This window comes from Chanos chanos, chromosome 2 (genome assembly GCF_902362185.1).
Source record: "Chanos chanos chromosome 2, fChaCha1.1, whole genome shotgun sequence".
Lineage (NCBI taxonomy): Eukaryota > Metazoa > Chordata > Actinopteri > Gonorynchiformes > Chanidae > Chanos > Chanos chanos.
The window spans coordinates 3777965-3796271 of record NC_044496.1 but is presented as its reverse complement, the minus strand read 5'-3'; the positions used below and the strand labels follow the sequence as shown (position 1 = coordinate 3796271).

The 18307-nt window shown below is 41.0% G+C and overlaps 2 protein-coding genes across 2 annotated transcripts; both read right to left on the bottom strand.

The window, feature by feature from the left end:
* Window positions 1–1388: 1388 nt before the first annotated feature.
* LOC115829906 (high choriolytic enzyme 1-like) lies at window positions 1389–4723 on the bottom strand. Its single transcript, XM_030794080.1, has 8 exons — window positions 4649–4723; window positions 3947–4016; window positions 3468–3623; window positions 2879–2996; window positions 2320–2498; window positions 1945–2026; window positions 1716–1863; window positions 1389–1469 (listed from the first exon to the last, which is right to left on the bottom strand). Exons 1-8 carry the CDS (start codon window positions 4721–4723, stop codon window positions 1389–1391), a joined length of 909 nt encoding a protein of 302 aa, XP_030649940.1.
* Window positions 4724–10215: 5492 nt separating this feature from the next.
* Window positions 10216–17972, bottom strand: LOC115829896 (high choriolytic enzyme 1-like). Its single transcript, XM_030794070.1, has 8 exons — window positions 17898–17972; window positions 16594–16663; window positions 12211–12366; window positions 11716–11833; window positions 11161–11339; window positions 10769–10850; window positions 10540–10687; window positions 10216–10293 (listed from the first exon to the last, which is right to left on the bottom strand). Exons 1-8 carry the CDS (start codon window positions 17970–17972, stop codon window positions 10216–10218), a joined length of 906 nt encoding a protein of 301 aa, XP_030649930.1.
* Window positions 17973–18307: the final 335 nt, after the last annotated feature.

Sequence of the window (18307 nt, the reverse complement as noted above, 5' to 3'; positions counted from 1 at the left end):
GTATGGGACTGTTTTCAGGACGGCGGGGGAGTGGAGGGTGTGCTTTAGGTGGGTAAATAGGCCAGATGTGGAGTTCTGTTAATGTAGCCCCCCCCCAGCCCTGGCCACTGCTTTTTAATGTACGCCCTATTCGTCCTGACCCATTTTTGCCTCTCTCCCCCCCCCCCCACCCCCTCCGTTTGTTAGTGCTTTGGAATTCCAGCAGAGAGGACAGATATCAACACTGTACAATATTCAGACATTTCCACTTGCCAGTTTATAATTCTAGTTGGTAAACAACACACGACGGTTGATTCAAGAGGGAATTCAGCAGAGTCGCACATAAGCAGTAGACACAAAAACGTCCGTGTTGGTTCCGTACTGTCTGTTAATCAGAACCTGAAAAGATTCTACAGTCGTGCAATGACGTCTTTTTTGGAGGTGCAGACCGTCTTTTGGTGAAAATGAGTGAGTGAAAACGAGTCCAGTGAAACATGATCGATATTCTATGGGGGTCATAAAATGTCCTTACGGCTTAAACATCTCGTACGTGTGAAGAGGTGGATCAGATGTTTCAGAGCTGAAATGAGAGCAGTTGCCTTTTTAATAAAAACTGTCATATTGAACATGAAATCGTTCTGAGGCAATCTAAAGGATCCCTTCCCACACTATGCTCTACGCTTCTCTGCTGTAAATGTGCTGTTGCTAAGAGACCATTCGTCTGCCACATTCCACCTCACGCATCTTCTAAGCGCATGCTTTCATACCCTCTCTGCCTATAGATAGGGAACAGCCCTGACAGCATAACGCTGCACTTTCTCCTCTCTCTCTCTCTCTCTCTCTCCCCCCCCTCTCTCTCTCGCTCTCTTTCACAAACACACACACACACACACACACACACACACACACACACACACCAGAGTGCCACTGAGTCCCAAGCACGTATACACAGTCTCAGTGCGTCCCATAATCCCAACCCCATTCACACTTCTAAACTCAATTCACAATTTCACTGAAAAAAAAAACAAACAAACTCAATCATTATGACCTATTGAAGGAACAGAAGTGTTACTGTCTCCTTACATCAGCCTTACTGAAGACACCGACAGCAATAGCCACTGCAAAATACTTCAAATATTCTGCTAATACACTGCTACCGCTTACGATGATTAGGATTATAACCATTATTATTATTATTGCTACTATTGTTGGTCTTATTTTATTACATCTTTTTCAATTACAGTATTCTGGGCCTAACACATCTAATTGGACCAAGAGATCATTGTACTGCAATAAAATCAAAGGATCGACCCAAGAGAGACTTTGCGAGTGAAACTGATTTAATGATGTTTTGATGTGGTTGAACAGCTCCAAACTGAACCGACATCAAAAGCAAAATAGACCTTTCATTATCTAACGGCTCCTGTGTAATCCAGTCTGACGAACACTTGTACGTTGCAATCATGAAGACTGCTGAGGCTGGAGAATTTCTGTTTGGAAGAAGAGAAAATAAAATGAACAATAAACATATAGAAACTCCAATAACGCTGATGTCCTCTCATCTGCAGTTTGGTGTTTTTATGTCAGCATTTTTACGTTATTTGAAAATGTTCTATTCACCTCATTTACCTTTTCTCATTACAATGCATTGCTTAAAGACCTGTAGTTTAAATAGGTAGTCTGAGGCTGAAGCAGGCCCCTAAAACCTAAATTCAAATTGCTTTTTTCGTTATTGCCCTGTTCCGTGCGATGTACTTACAGCACTTGTACAGCCTGTTGAGACGAGTGATGTCATTGTTGCTCATCTGGGTGGCCTTTCCCAGGACCACGTTGCTGTTGGGGATGGGAACCATGGTGGGACGGTTGTTCTTGGAGAAAGCGTACCTGTAACAAACGGTAGTGTGAGTGACAGCGTTGCCATGACGAAAGTCACGGTCACGACTCATAGGCCTTGGAGTCTCTCACCTTTCGTACTGCATGACAGAGTTGTAGTCGTAAGCAGTGCCCTGGTTAAGGGTGTTAATCTTGTTGAAGTTGTGCTTCATGTCTAGGAAAGACACAATAGGGATTATTTTTTATCGTTAACAGGTGTAAAATTCCTTTGGCCCCCGAAAAAGACAGAGCTGCTCTCTCAAAAAAAAAAAATTCTTATAACATCCCCTGTTGTATTTGACAAACTACAATAAATGCTATCCAAATACTGTAACTACTGTACTGTACTACTGTAACTAGGCCATAACTACTTCACCCTTGCCAAGAGATTTCTTTTTTATGCAATCTGTTTTAGGTCACTTTGTGAACTTGCTGTTTAAGTTCTATTTATTTTTCGTTCCACAGTACCATCGATGATGTTCTCCCAGTAGACGCGGATGTAGTTGTCTCTGTCGTTGCGTGTCTGCTCGTGGTTGAATCCCAGGGCGTGGAGCAGCTCATGCTGAACAGTGCTGTGGTACAGGCAACCCTGACGACTCAGAGACACAGTCTGAGCGTAACCACGTCGACCCACGTAGGAGTAGCACCTGAGGGGGCGGAGCCAAACACAGGAACAGACAATCGAAGGGAAAAAACGTCGCATCAGTCGGAAGGGAGTTCTGCACACTCTGCAACACTGTCATTTGAAATTAATATTCAATTAACATTCGAAATTATTTTTTTAAAAAAAAAGCCTATTATGTGTGGAAAACCAACAACCAATCCATTGACAGAACCTCAACCAATTGCTGACTCTCTCATATGTTACTAGACTTATATACTCTTGAGCCTTGACTCACAGATTGTGGGATGTGCACAGGTACAAGTTTCATGATGCTTGAAAATGTGTGTTAGGTGCAAGTTGTGGATTAGTGTGTGTTTTGTGTTGCCGTTTCTCTTTGTGCAAAAATGCAGATGTTGGACTGACCCATTGCGAGACTCAATGCTAATGTAGTCTCTCTCGTTGGTGCGACGCTTGAAGCGAATGCAACTGCTGGAGGCAAAGGAGTCCAGGCCACGCTGAATGATGGACAGCTCACGAGAGGCTAAAGGAACAATGTCAAAAGTCATCACACATTTATCCTGTTCAGGTTTCTGGTTCTTGGGTCAGTCTCTAGTGAAATTTCCTGAATTAGGAACATTTTGTGTGCGTGTGTGTGTGTGCGTGTGTGTGTGTACCGTGTTAATGTTACACCTTGTACTTATGCAGTTAAGTAGGCCACTGCCATACCCCTGCTTACTAAGACTTAGCATACATCCAAATCCTGGTTAAATTTTATTTAGGCTAATGGTTTACCTCCCATAGCTGAATACGCCTGCATATAGTATAGCATTAAACACAGTTATAAACAGAACAATATTTGAAGATTTGAGACTTCTTAGGGAAAAACCTCAAAACAAAGAGACTGGCCCCTTTTGTTTTCCCAAGTATGACCGCAGGACACAGCAAAGCTAAAAGACAGAATCAGACAGGCACGTTGTGGTTTTGGGTCACTAAGAGAGGTAAGGAAACTTACAGTAGTGATTAGCAATGACGTAGGGCACGTAGACCTTTCCGTCGTTGTATTTGGGCCACAGGCAGCCCCTGGAGGTGCAGGGATCAGCGTTTCTCTCACTGTCTGAGTCGATGGCGATGTCACCACCGATCAACTGGGGCTCATCAAAGTCACGAACTGGAGAGAAAAAAAAAATGAAGTAACAGGAAAACAAACAAAAAAAAAAAATCAACCGGTAATGATCAGCTGAGTAAGATGTGTAGGTTTGGACAATTGCAAAAACTTTACATCACATTAATTAAGCGGATGCTTTTATTCAATGAGACCATACATGGTGGACAGTTGAAGGTTTTCTCCGTTTGTAAGTTATGGATTACGTTTTTTTGCTTTTGTAAATTATGGATTACTTCTGTAAACTGTAATGTGTTTATTCTTAAAATGAGCTAGAGAATGCAGAGTCAGACATAAACTGGATTGCAAAGTGTGTGCATGGGACGTACCGATGTCACGGTTGGCTCTGTCCAACAGCTCAGAGACACTGAGCTCAGCAGAGGTGTCTTCCACAGGGCTCTCTGTGAGAGATATAAGGCATAAGAGTCATTTAATGGACATGAATGAATACTTTTATTCTTCTCTTTGATGATACTTTCATTTGTTTGTTCATTTGTTCACATATGTATCCATTTATTCATGTTAACACACAAACATTAAGCTGAATATTCAAACAATGGCATTCCTTTTATAATATAATATGATGCACCCTTATACTTTAATATATACACTTCTATATGCCATTTTGATATCATGTAGTACTCATATTCCACAAGGAAATGTCAGTGTTTTTACTTACCAGACTAAACAAGAGCACAGACCATGAAAAAGAAAGAAAGAAAGAAAAAAAGAAAGAAAAAGAGAAAGAAAGAGGATTAATGCATACTTGTCGTGAAATGCATAGATTAAAAATGAGTTCTAAAGTTGTTCTGTACTGATACAGGCACTGACACATACTTCCATACTCAGTGACACCGAGACATTTTACTGATACAGACTCAGTGGACAGAGCAGATGCATGACTTTTAAACCTTAGATTCAACACTAAGGCATGCACTGAGCCAGTGAGCAATGTAAGTTATTAAATAAATAAATAGATAAATAAATAAACAAATACAAATCTTTTAGAACAGGAGAGGAGTTTGTCTCACCTCCACCTCCTCAGCCCTCACAGAGCACACCAGCATCAGGGCCAAGAGGCCAATGGTAAACTTGCTCCACATCATGATAACCCAAAGCCTGTGTCCAGATTCAGAACAGAATTAGACCTTCTGATACTGGATTCACTGCTGAGGTGCTCAATTTCTGCAGTGTATTCAAGCAGGATTTGAAACGGTAACCAGCAAACATCAAATCAGGTTACACAGTTATGTAAAAGACCTCTTGCTATTGGCATGGACAAGGCGCATCTATTAAAACAAGCTGAACTGTTCCAGCTGAAGTCACCAACAGTTACTGATACAGCTGTTAAACAAACGACTTGTAAACAAGGTTCAGACTGCAATAATGAACTGAAGACCACCGAGGTGTAAAATTTCTGTGCAGAGTGTAGGAAGTTCTTACCTCAAACCTGCAAGGAGAGATGAGTGAAACTGTGGCAGCAGACATGAGCATTTTATACCCCTCTGAGTGTACTAAGCATCGATAAGAAACCTACAAATATGGTCAAAAGGATGGAATTGCTGACACATATAGAAATTGTTCAGCTATAGATTCATGAGAACTTAAGTGAACTTCGATGAAAGCATGGAGTTTTGATATGTTTTACAGTGACATTTTATCATATTCAAACATGTGTAACCTTGCACAGAAGTACACAGGTGTACGTTTCTCTCTTCTCCCTCTTCCATCTGTCCAGTTCACATGAGTGTCAGCACATCATCCAACTTTACATGGAGTAAACAACACAGGAAGCATGAGTTATGCCTTATACAACCCAGCTATCTTTTGTTAAAAACTTTTTCTTTCAGAACATCAGTCACAGAATTTGCAGAATCAGAATATTATCCCATGTACAAACATGTAAGTGCTTGTGTGACATACACACACACACACACACACACACACACAAAACTTTGTTTATATATGGTGAAAATTTGCTATATCAGAATCAGAATCAGCTTTATTCACCAAGTACATTTATATCTACCAGGAATTTATTTTGGTGTCACTGGTCATGAGATCACAAAAAACAGTGTGAATGAGAAAACAAACAAAGAAGCCAACAAAAATACTAACAGAGCATTAACAAGGTTGTTAGGTACACTAGGTAGGTACACTATATGTAGAATATAGAGGTACTGTGTGTGTGTGTTAAGTGAAAGTATGTGTATCGGGAGTGTGTGACGATAAAGTGTAAGTCCCTCAGGGAGCTGATTAAGCAGGGTGACAGCTCTAGGAAAGAAGCTGTTTACATGATAGGTGGCTCTGGTTTTGCGCGTTTCTTCACCCTCAAGTTGTACTGCCCTGTAATCAGAAGTAAACAGTATCCAATCACCTTTTATACTCTCAGAACTCTCTCAACGTATCAGAGAGACAGTTTCATGTGTGTTATATCTAGTTAAATGTTTAGTATGTGAACTAGCCCCTATATTCACTCTGAATGAATGACACCAGGTAGTTTTTGGGGGTGATCTGGATAAAGTGCACCAGATCCTCTGACAATGGTAGATGTTCCAGAGCTGTCAAGATACTGCTCCAAGCAACTGGAGAGAGCCTGTGAGTTTCTCTGGCTTGACTGGGGAAAGAAGATTTTTTCTTACCCATAATGAGTCCCACAAACCATACAGAGCCCTCTGTAAGGACTTTTCAGGATGGTAACGGAAAACCGTCCAATGGCAATATATCTTAATGGCTTGATGGATCCAAAATGGGAATACAATCCATTGTACCACACATTGATCATTTGTAAATATATTTTAATGGGTCACATTTCCAGTTGGCATATAGAAGTCTATATGCCCACCTCAACCCCCCCACCAAACACTCTGCACCCATCCTATTATCATTTCCATTCCACATTAACTGGAGTCCATAAGTCAGTTCTGATGTTGTCGCTGAACAACATGAAAACCCCTTAATGACCTTTGATGACCTCAAGAAGGCTTTTTACATTGTAAACAGAAAGCTCCTATGAGGCATGCTTCTACAGTTTGGCTTGTCAACCAAATTTGTCGGCATTCACTGCCAATTTCATAATGACATGATGGCTTTTGTGATCTTCGGAGGTCGCGAGTCTATTACTTTCCCTGTACATACAGGAGTAAGACAATACGAAGTCACCTTTGCTCTTCAACATCTTCCTCTTTGTGTCACCCACCCTCTCCATAAAACACCTGAGAACAGCAGCGGTGGCTCCACATCAGCATCAGGGGGATCCAAACAACCATCAAACTATCCAGAGACAGGGTCCTTGAACTGCAGTATGTAGATGACTGTGCTCTTGTGGCTCCATCTGTGCACGACCTAGTCAGAGTTGATTTTCCAGTGAAGCCCCAGAACCCCACCCACTGTGCCTGTCTTCATCATTGACCACAGACATCTTGCAACAGTTCCATCTTTAAAATATCTGGGCAGTGCTCTCTCTGTGGATGGCAGGAATGATCTTGAAGTCTGCAATAGGATCGAGCAAGTGTAGCAGATATTGAATGGGTGTAGCAAGTGTAGGTGGGTGTGACCAGATGAATGGACAAGGCAGGGCTGAATGAAGCAGACACACACAGGAATGGGGTATCTACAGCTCTTTTTACTGATCATGGAATGGGCCAGTTAACACACGCACACACACGCACAGTCTTTCTCTCTCTCTCTCCCCATCCCCCTCACAGCATCCACTTTGTAACGGTGTCTTAGTTCAAAACATGACATACATCACCAGTTACAAATGATACACAGACTAAATAAATATGGGTAACAGACATAGACTATATGTAAGCAATGCATACATATGTAAGACTATGTCAAAGAATGCAGGTATATGGAATATGTCTAGTGTACACAATATTTATAATATGCATACATAGAATGAAATGCAGAAAAATAGAATCAAACATACATAGAGTATAATATACAAAATAAAAGTAACACTGAGTTGTATCACTTTATCATAGACTGTATGATTAAGGACATTTCCTTCACATAAGCTGACAATATAGTCTAATAATGGTGATTACTGAAGAGCAAGCCATAATACAAATTATTCTGTGATCGCACATGCTCATTAATAACTGACAGAACCTAGTTTTCTAGAAAGAACTGTTACTCTGGTCTTCTCATACCTGAACACAGAATTGAACCGTTAACACGCGCGCACGCGCAGTCTCTCTCGCTCCCATTCTGTATAAACAGTAACGGTAAATACTAAATGAAGAAAATGCTACGAACGGTAAAACTATTATGTAGTCTCAAAGTTCGCTAAATAACAATTACAAATGATAACACGACATCTATAAATGGTTGACATCGTTTTTCAAGTGTTGGATAGCAGGAAAAATGTTATGTTCTAACATAAAACGTTACATTAACAGTAACGAGAAAAACGTTAACAACACTTAAAGTATTCATTTCTCTCAAAAGCTTGACAAACCAAAGTTACAAATGATTATACAATATTCACAAAGGATTATGACATCACTTTCAAGGTTTTTTCTATAAGGAATTATATTCTAAAATAAATTATTAATACAGCTCTTTTAGGAGGAAAGAGCATAGCGGCTTACCCTTCACACAGTTACCCTTGTAACTGTGGAAAAGCTGTAAACTCAGGTTGCATAGCAACGGTGTGCACCGCCAATCAGCACACCTTCTACCAGTAATGGGAACACCCAAAGTAACTTCTGTACATGTACAGTATATACATAAAACCAATAGTTTTGGTAAAATTCACTTCCAAAACTAAAGAAAATAAAAGAACAAAGGATTTTACTGCTATACAAGCATCAAGTGCCTCTGGAAGACCCTGACATCTGGTCTTCAAGAATAAAGAATAAAAATAAAAATCTCCATCTCATCAGATAATAAAATTCAGTAAAAATCAGCCAATAAAAAACCCATCACATCAAGTCCCAATAGTGTTTCCATATAAAATTTCTACAACACATCCTGTCACCTGATGTGACCGTGTACTCTATAATCGCCCAGCATGACATCAGGATGCCTCTTAATCGACTGCTGCACAGAGTGCTATATGTCTAGTTACACCCTGGCCAGTGCTCAGCAGGAGGACAGAAAAAGAGATACAAAGACCAGCTGAAGGCCCCACTCAGGCAGTGCAAGATTAGATCTGAGGACTTGAAGGATGCTGGTGTTCACCGTGACGCCTGGCAGCAGTGCTACATAGATGGGAATCCCAGGCCATAGGAGGAAAGGACAGCCAAGAGATCAGAGAGCAAGAGGAAAACACCCATGAGTTTCATTGCCATCACTACGCCTTACACATGCCACCCCCTACAACAAAATGTGTGGGACCAGGATTGGTCCATCAACCATCAAGGAACTCACTGTTAAAGGACCCAGGTAGAACCTGTAATCGGATATGATGGACAACCTAAGCTAGCTAAGCTAAGCATAAAATCACTAACTTTTTATGTGGACAGAAACAGGAAGAGAGACCTCTGCTGAAGCCCCATCATCAGCAGCAGCAGGTACTAGCATCAGCTAAGCTAACATTAGCGTTCGTGCAGAACAAACCAATCTCAGTGTTATATGGGTGGGACACATGGCTACATAAATAAATTTGTAGGTAGAGCAGAAATTTTTAGCAGATGAGAAGGTAGAATTTATACTCTTGTGTTCAGCTCTTCATGCCCAGGCCAGTCTTCTTGCTTAACCATTTTGCCAGACTGAATACAGTAGACCCTAACATTCTCTGCAAAACAAACCAAAAAAATCTATATGCATTTTTAACCTTTAATTACCCAAAGATTGAGAAAAAAGTTAGTTGTTGCGGTCAGATCATTCATATGCGCTATTTTAAGCCGCATTTCACAATACAAGGTGTTTTGTTTTGTTTTGTTTTGTTTTTACATTTGAGAAAACAGACAATTTTCCATAGTGCAGAGACATTACAGCAGAGTAAACACAAATATGCTTCAAGATTCTCTGAAGTGATCTCTGTCTCCATGATACACTATATGTTAACTATTGTACTGATTTGAGTAATTTTTCATATTCTGAACCCAGGAAATGCCTCTCTGAATTGTTTATCATTCCTTTATGCTCATCTTAACAAGGAATTTGCCACTGAGTCCCAAGCACGTATACACAGTCTCAGTACGTCCCATAATCCCAACCCCATTCACACTTCTAAACTCAATTCACAATTTCACTGAAAAAAATCCCTCAATCATTATGACCTATTGAAGGAACAGAAGTGTTACTGTCTCCTTACATCAGCCTTACTGAAGACACCGACAGCAATTGCCACTACAAAATACTCCAAATATTCTGCTAATACACTGCTACTGCTTACAATGATTAGGATTATAACCATTATTATTATTATTTGCTACTATTGTTGGTCTTATTTTATTACATCTTTTTCAATTACAGTATTCTGGGCCTAACAAATCTAATTTGACCAAGAGATCATTGTACTGCAATAAAATCAAAGGATCGACACAAGAGAATCTTTGCGAGTGAAAATGTTTTAATGATGTTTTGATGTGGTTGAACAGCTCCAAACTGAACAGACGTCAAAAGTAAAATAGACCTTTCATTATCAAACAGCTCCTGTGTAATCCAGTCTGACGAACACTTGTACGTTGCAATCATGAAGACTGCTGAGGCTGGAGAATTTCTGTTTGGAAGAAGAGAAAATAAAATGAACAATAAACATATAGAAACTCCAATAACGCTGATGTCCTCTCATCTGCAGTTTGGTGTTTTTATGTCAGCATTTTTACGTTATTTGAAAATGTTCTGTTCACCTCATTTACCTTTTCTCATTACAGTGCATTGCTTAAAGACCTGTAGTTTAAATAGGTAGACTGAGGCTGAAGCAGGCCCCTAAAACCTAAATTCAAATTGCTTTTTTCGTTATTGCCCTGTTCCGTGCGATGTACTTACAGCACTTGTACAGCCTGTTGAGACGAGTGATGTCGTTGTTGCTCATCTGGGTGGCCTTTCCCAGGACCACGTTGCTGTTGGGGATGGGAACCATGGTGGGACGGTTGTTCTTGGAGAAAGCGTACCTGTAACAAACGGCAGCGTGAGTGACAGCGTTGCCATGGCGAAAGTCACGGTCACGACTCATAGGCCTTGGAGTCTCTCACCTTTCGTACTGCATGACAGAGTTGTAGTCATAAGCAGTGCCCTGGTTAAGGGTGTTAATCTTGTTGAAGTTGTACTTCATGTCTAGGAAAGACACAAAAGAGATGTTTAAAAAATTCATTAGTAGGAGTAAAATTCCTTTGGCCCCCCCCCCCCAAAAAAAACAGAGCAGTTACTTCAAAGCAACAAAAGCAAAAAATTCTTATAACATCCTGTGTTGTATTTGACAAACTACAATAAATGCTATCCAAATACCATAACTACTGTACCATACTACTGTAACTAGGCCATAACTACTTCACCCTTGCCAAGAGATTTCTTTTTTATGCAATCTGTTTTAGGTCACTTTGTGAACTTGCTGTTTAAGTTCTATTTATTTTTCGTTCCACAGTACCATCGATGATGTTCTCCCAGTAGACGCGAATGTAGTTGTCTCTGTCGTTGCGTGTCTGCTCGTGGTTGAATCCCAGGGCGTGGAGCAGCTCATGCTGAACAGTGCTGTGGTACAGGCAACCCTGACGACTCAGAGACACAGTCTGAGCGTAACCACGACGACCCACGTAGGAGTAGCATCTGAGGGGGCAGAGCCAAACACAGGAACAGACAATCGAAGGAAAAAAACGTCACATCAGTCAGAAGGGAGTTCTGCACACTCTGCAACACTGTCATTTGAAATTAATATTCAATTAACATTCGAAATTATTTTTAAAAAAGCCTATTATGTGTGGAAAACCAACAACCAATCCATTGACAGAAACCTCAACCAATTGCTGACTCTCTCATATGTTACTAGACTTGTATACTCTTGAGCCTTGACTTTCAGATTGTGGGATGTGCACAGGTACAAGTTTCATGAGGCTGGAAAATGTTTGTTGGGTGCAGGTTGTGGATTAGTGTGTGTTTTGTGTTGCCGTTTCTCTTTGTGCAAAAATGCAGATGTTGGACTGACCCATTGCGAGACTCAATGCTAATGTAGTCTCTCTCGTTGGTGCGACGCTTGAAGCGAATGCAGCTGCTGGAGGCAAAGGAGTCCAGGCCACGCTGAATGATGGACAGCTCACGAGAGGCTAAAGTAACAATGTCAAAAGTCATCACACATTTATCCTGTTCAGGCACTTGGTTTCTGGTTCTTGGGTCAGTCTCTGGTGAAATTTCCTGAATTAGGAACATTTTGTGTGTGTGTGTGTTCTGTGTTAATGTTACACCTTGTACTTATACAGTTAAGCAGGCCATACCCCTGCTTACTCAGACTTAGCATACATCCCATAGCTGAATATGCAGAGCAATATTGAATATTTGACACTTTTTTGGGAAAAACCTCAAAACAAAGAGACTGGCCCCTTTTGTTTTCCCAAGTATGACTGCAGGATACAGCAAAGCTAAAAGACAGAATCAGACAGGCACGTTGTGGTTTTGGGTCACTAAGAGAGGGAGAGAAACTTACAGTAGTGATTAGCAATGACGTAGGGCACGTAGACCTTTCCGTCGTTGTATTTGGGCCACAGGCAGCCCCTGGAGGTGCAGGGATCAGCGTTTCTTTCACTGTCTGAGTCGATGGCGATGTCACCACCGATCAACTGGGGCTCATCAAAGTCACGAACTGGAGAGAAAAAAAAATGAAGTAACAGCAAAACAAAAAAAAATCAGTCAATGACAATTTGCTGAATAAGATGTGTAGGTTTGGACATTTGTTCGGATGTCGCCACTGTACAAAGACTATATTACAATAATTTAGCAGACGCTTTTATTAAAAGTGACCATACATGGGCAATAGGTGAAGGGTTTTTTTGTTTGTATGTTATGGATTACTTTTGTAAACTGTAATCTGTTTATTGTTAATGGACTAGAGAATGCAGTTAGACACATTTATGTAGTATCTTCGGAGAGATTACCGAGTCAGGAAGCCTTTCATGAAGTTTAATTTCTCTTGTAACTGGGTATAACAAATATGACAGGCTGTACTTAAGCATCCATTTTACTATCAGACTGAATTTATATACCATATGGATATACCTGTTCACAATATTACATCTCCCTCCTCTTTAGGCTAAAACATTTTCTAACATAACTTTTGCAGTCTCAAATAATAACAAAACAAAAACAATCCTCCAATTATAACAGCCTCGTTCATTAACAAGTGTACCCACTTCAATCTTTCAAGGTGTACCACTTTTTTTTATATCAAACATGCCATCTTTGCAAAACACCATTCAACAAAACAAGAAGTATTGTATTACAGTTCTGGCCTTTACAAACTCAGCATTACTTTACAACATCAGTTTACACCACAACATTTGTTCTGAACATTGTGCTGTTGTTTCGCTTTTTTTTTTATTTTACATTTTGTTCCATGTGTGAGGTTATGCACTTAACTCACAAAGTCCCTCTCTCTCTTGTCAATGTCTTGTTGTAGCCTCAGGCTTTTGGTGTTGCCCTGGACTCACAGCCTTTTCAGGAGCAGTCTGTTCAGTTGATCTTGACTCTGCCTCCATGGAGGAATCCTTTGTTGCTGGAGGGGTCTGGGCCACTGGAACCTCAGGGCTGTTTGACACTGCTTCTGGGACCCCCTCTGATTCCGAGAGCAGAGGTTCCCTTGTGTACCTTGCCCTCATCTGATCCACATGTCTATACAGGCTTTGACCTTTACCAAAGACCATGCTGTATGACACTGGACCTGTACAACTGCTAACAACTGCAGCAACCCACTTTGGACCATAACTGTAGTTTCAGATGAACACTTCATCAACGGGTTGGAAATTCATCAATTTGGTGTCTTGATCATGGATTTGCTTCTACTGCAATTGCTTCTCTTGAATCTTTGCTTTTAGATCAGGTATCAAAAGGTTAAAGGTCGATCTTAGTTTTCTGGACATGAGCATCTCTGCTAGAGAATTTCCAATGGTGGAGTGAGGGGTAATTCAGTAACTGAACAGGAATCGCAAGAGCTTTCAATTGTCTCGCTTGGCGTTTTCTTTAGTCCATCCTTTAAGGTTTGCATGGCCCTCTCCACCAATCCATTTGATGAGGGATGCTATGGAACAGATGTGAAATGGCAAACACCATTTAGCTTCAAGAATCCCTCGAACTCTGCACTAGTTAAGTGTGCTCCATTACCTGGGAGTTTTGGGTGTTCCATGTGTGCTGAAACTTTGCCTTAGGTTCTCAGTGCTTGCTCAGGAAGTGGATGAGTTCATGACATAAGCTTCCATTCAGTCTGAATGTGCTTCCACGATCACAAAGAACATCTTCCCTAGGAAATGGCCTGCATAGTTCGCATGTAGTCTCGACCATGGTCTCTCAGGCCATTCCCATTCCCACAACAGCTCACTTCTTTCTCCACCTCTTTGTCCAATCCTGGCCAACATACATATAATCTTGCCAATCCCTTCATCTTGGACATTCCTGCATGTGTGCAATGTAGCTGTTTCAATAGGATTGTTTGACCTTGCGGAAGTATCACTCTTGCACCCCACAAGATACAGCCATCTCTGACACTCAAAGCAAGTCTTCCTGAGTAGTATGGTTCTATCCTGAAATCTGTCAATACATGCCATCTTCTCAGAACATATTCACGGACCTGTGACAAGATCACATCTTGAGCTGTCCACTTCCTAATTTGTTCTGCATTCGGGGGAGCGGTATCTAACAACTCAGGCATCAATACCTTGTCCTCCTCTGGCTGTCCCTCATCCCCAGACTCAGGCACTGGCAGTCTGCTTAGCTGTTTTCCCGGTTTGTACACAAATTTGTACTCATAAGCTCTCAGCCACACAGACCAGCGTTGTACTCAAGGTGATACCATTTGCGGTACTTGTTTCCTCTCATTGAACAAGGTTATCAGGGGTTTATGGTCGATGACTATCACAAAGATCCGTCCATACAAATACTTGTGGAGTCTTTGGATCCTGAGAATCACCGCAAGTCCCTCTTTGTCAAGTTGGGAATAGCATCTTTCTGCTGGCATCAGGGTGCGTTACATGAGTCCCAATGGTCATTCACTCCCATCCTCTTGTGCGATAAGACTGCTCCTACGTCTCTTGGAGAAGTATCACATGAGAGAATGAGCTCTTGATTTGCTGAGTAGTGAACCAAAACATCAGCAGATTTCAAAAGCACTTTTGATTATTGCAAAGCGTTCTCTTGTGGTTCATTCGTCCTTTACCGGGAGCTTATATAGCGGAGCTAACAACGTGGCCAGGTTGGGAAGAACCTGCTATAAAACCCAAAGTACGCAGCAACTCAGCAATATTTGCTGGAGCAGGTGCCTCCTCAATGGCTTTAACTTTGGTCTCCATAGGGCACAAGCAGTGCTCAATTTGTAAATCAGGAGGTCCAGGAAAACAGAGAGGGTGTTGTTCCGGCGGGTTAGGCGAGAGTCATGGAACGCATCAAAACTGGAGCACATTGGACAATGCCTCGGTGCTAGCTGTAAAAGCTAGACAAAACTAAACAAAACTGTCATCACAAACAAAACTATTTATTTACATTCACAATAATCGCTCAAAATCAGCAGGGGGAGACTGTCCCTTTACTTCCCTGTCATTTCCCTTTTGTCTGCGGCTTGCTACAGTGGGGGGAAATGGAATTAGGTCTGAAAATTCTATTGACAACTATGAAAAGCAAGCAGGCTAAGAACCCGAACTGAGTGACACGTTCTGTCTGTCTGTCTATCCATCTCCCCCACTCCGTTCAGTACTATGACAGTGCAGCATCTGCACACAACAAATAGCGCTGTGAACGAACAAGCGATTTACAAGTAACTTCAATGGGAAATAAGAGAATGACAGAACAGATGGCATTAAATATCACGCAACATTTATTTACTGATTCTGATAGTGACAAAGGCGGTGCCAGATCCAATCAAATAGGTGTCAGTCCCAATCTGGGAGGTCCCGGATCCTGTTCCGGCAGGATCCAGCACAAATTAAGCCCTGGGTGCAAGCCCCATGCATCCACAATGTGTCTTAGTTACTGCCCTTCTGTTTCCTGGAAAGCACACTTGTTTCTTTTCAGCCACAGTCCAGCTTCTTCCAGACGCTTCAGTACTTATCTCAAGCTCCTCAAATGACCTTCCCGTGTTGTCCCTGGGACTATAATGTCATCTAGGTACACTGCTACCCATGGCACTCCTTGCAGGAGACTCTCCATTGTCCTGGTGCTGAGGAGACTCCATTTAGGAAGCGACTATACGTAGAAAGTCCCTTATACTTGTTTATGGTCACGTACTTCTGGGACTGCTCAACCAACGTGATCTGTTGGCATGCATGACTCATATCCAATTTGGAAAACGTCTGTCCTCCTGATAGCACTGTGAACAAATCTTCCAGCTTGGGGATTGGATACTGCTCTAACAAAGCCACTTGATTAACTATCAGTTTATAATGTCAACACAACCTGACTCTTCTTTCCCTCCCCCTTTTCCTTTTTCTCAAAAGAAACCAAAGTTGGCTACCTAGCGTGTCCACCAGCGTGTTATCCTACCCTCACTCTCAGCCCAAAACATGTGACCGCAACGACCGTTTTTCTCGTCATCAATTTTACGTAGGCTAGTATCTTAGGAGAGATGACCAAGTCAGGAGGCCTTATATGAAGTTTAATTTTTCTTGCAACAGGGAGTAACAAATATGGCAGGCTGTACTTAAGCATCCATTTTACTATCAGACTGAACTCCTTCTCCGTTCTCTTTCAGGATTACATCGAAAATAAATGCATGACAGCGCCACCTGGCAACTACTCCAGGTAAGGTATTTTACATATATGTGTTCACAATATTACAGACATAAACTGGATTGCAAAGCCGGACTGTATGTGTGTGAATGAGACGTACCAATGTCACGGTTGGCTCTGTCCAATAGTTCAGAGACACTGAGCTCAGCAGAGGTGTCTTCCACAGGGCTCTCTGTGAGAGATATAAAGCATAGAGTCATTTAATGGACATGAATAAATATTTTTATTCTTGTCTTTGATGATACTTTCATTTGATTGTACATTTGTTCTTTTATTAGTTATTTTGTTCAAAATGTTCATATGTGTCAATTTATTCATTTTCATACACAAACGATTCAAACAGTAACTCTGCTAAAGAAACACTATAATATAATATAATATAATATAATTAAGATCGTCAAAATTAATGCATTAACAGCACGTTAATGCCGTGTTAAGGCTGCTTTATAGTTGCTCTATGCAGAGCCTACGCCATAGCCTACGCAAGTGGCCTATGACGTTGTGAACATTTGTACTATTGCGCTGGTGTGTCTGCGTTGCTCTGCAATTACAGCCCCAAAACACTGGGAAAATGTGTAGGAAGAAATGTGATGCTACCAAGCAGACCATTCACGGTTGTTGTGGTCTGTGTCGCATGTTATTATATTTCTGGGGAGGTGCGTGTCAGGCTATGGCGTAGGCTACGGTGTAGAGTATGTGGCTATGCCATACCTAAGCCGTACCTTTGGCGTAGATTCTATGTAGAAGTATAAACCAGCCTTTGACGCATTATTAATACGTTAATTTTGACAGTTATAACGCGTTACCGTGTTAACTTTCACTTTGACTATTAGTCAAAATTAACGTTTGACACGTTAATACTGCATTTTAAAGACCTAAATATAATATAATATAATATAATATAATATAATATAATATAATATAACGCACCCTTATGCCTTAATGTATATACTTTAATATATACACTTTAATATCCCATTTTGATATCATATTAGTATTCATATTCCTGGTATCCAGTCACAAGGAAATGTCAGTGTTTTTACTTACCAGACTAAACAAGACCGTGAGAAAGAAAGAAAGAAAGAAAAAGAGAGAGACAAAGAGAAAGAAAAAGAGAAAGAAAGAGGATTAATGCATACTCCTCGTGAAATGCATAGGTTAAAAATGAGTTCTAAAGTTGTTCTGCACTGATACAGGCACTGACACATACTTCCATACTCAGTGACACCGAGACATCTTACCGATACAGACTCGGTGGACAGAGCAGATGCATGACTTTTAAACCTTAGATTCAACACTAAGGCATGCACTGAGCCAGTGAGCAATGTAAATGATTAAATAAATAAATGGATAAACAAATAAACAAATAAAAATCTTTTAGAACAGGAGAGGAGTTTGTCTCACCTCCACCTCCTCAGCCCTCACAGAGCACACCAGCATCAGGGCCAAGAGGCCAATGGTAAACTTGCTCCACATCATGATAACCCAAAGCCTGTGTCCAGATTCAGAACAGAATTAGACCTTCTGATACTGGATTCACTGCTGAGGTGCTCAATTTCTGCAGTGTATTCAAGCAGGATTTGAAACGGTAACCAGCAAACATCAAATCAGGTTACACAGTTATGTAAAAGACCTCTTGCTATTGGCATGGACAAGGCGCATCTATTAAAACAAGCTGAACTGTTCAAGCTGAAGTCACCAACAGTTACTGATACAGCTGTTAAACAAATGACTTGTAAACAAGGTTCAGACTGCAATAATGAACTGAAGACCACCGAGGTGTAAAATTTCTGTGCAGAGTATTGGAAGTTCTT

Coding starts and splice junctions, on each gene's coding strand:
- LOC115829896 (XM_030794070.1), bottom strand. CDS start 17,972: ATGATGTGGAGCAAGTTTACCATTGGCCTCTTGGCCCTGATGCTGGTG. Junction 12,367..16,593: donor CAGAGCCAACCGTGACATTG/GTACGTCTCATT, acceptor TTTTCTCTCCAG/TTCGTGACTTTGATGAGCCC. Junction 10,294..10,539: donor AGTACATCGCACGGAACAGG/GCAATAACGAAA, acceptor TCTTCCAAACAG/AAATTCTCCAGCCTCAGCAG.
- LOC115829906 (XM_030794080.1), bottom strand. CDS start 4,723: ATGATGTGGAGCAAGTTTACCATTGGCCTCTTGGCCCTGATGCTGGTG. Junction 2,499..2,878: donor AGCATTGAGTCTCGCAATGG/GTCAGTCCAACA, acceptor CCGCCCCCTCAG/GTGCTACTCCTACGTGGGTC. Junction 1,864..1,944: donor TCTGTCATGCAGTACGAAAG/GTGAGAGACTCC, acceptor CGTTTGTTACAG/GTACGCTTTCTCCAAGAACA.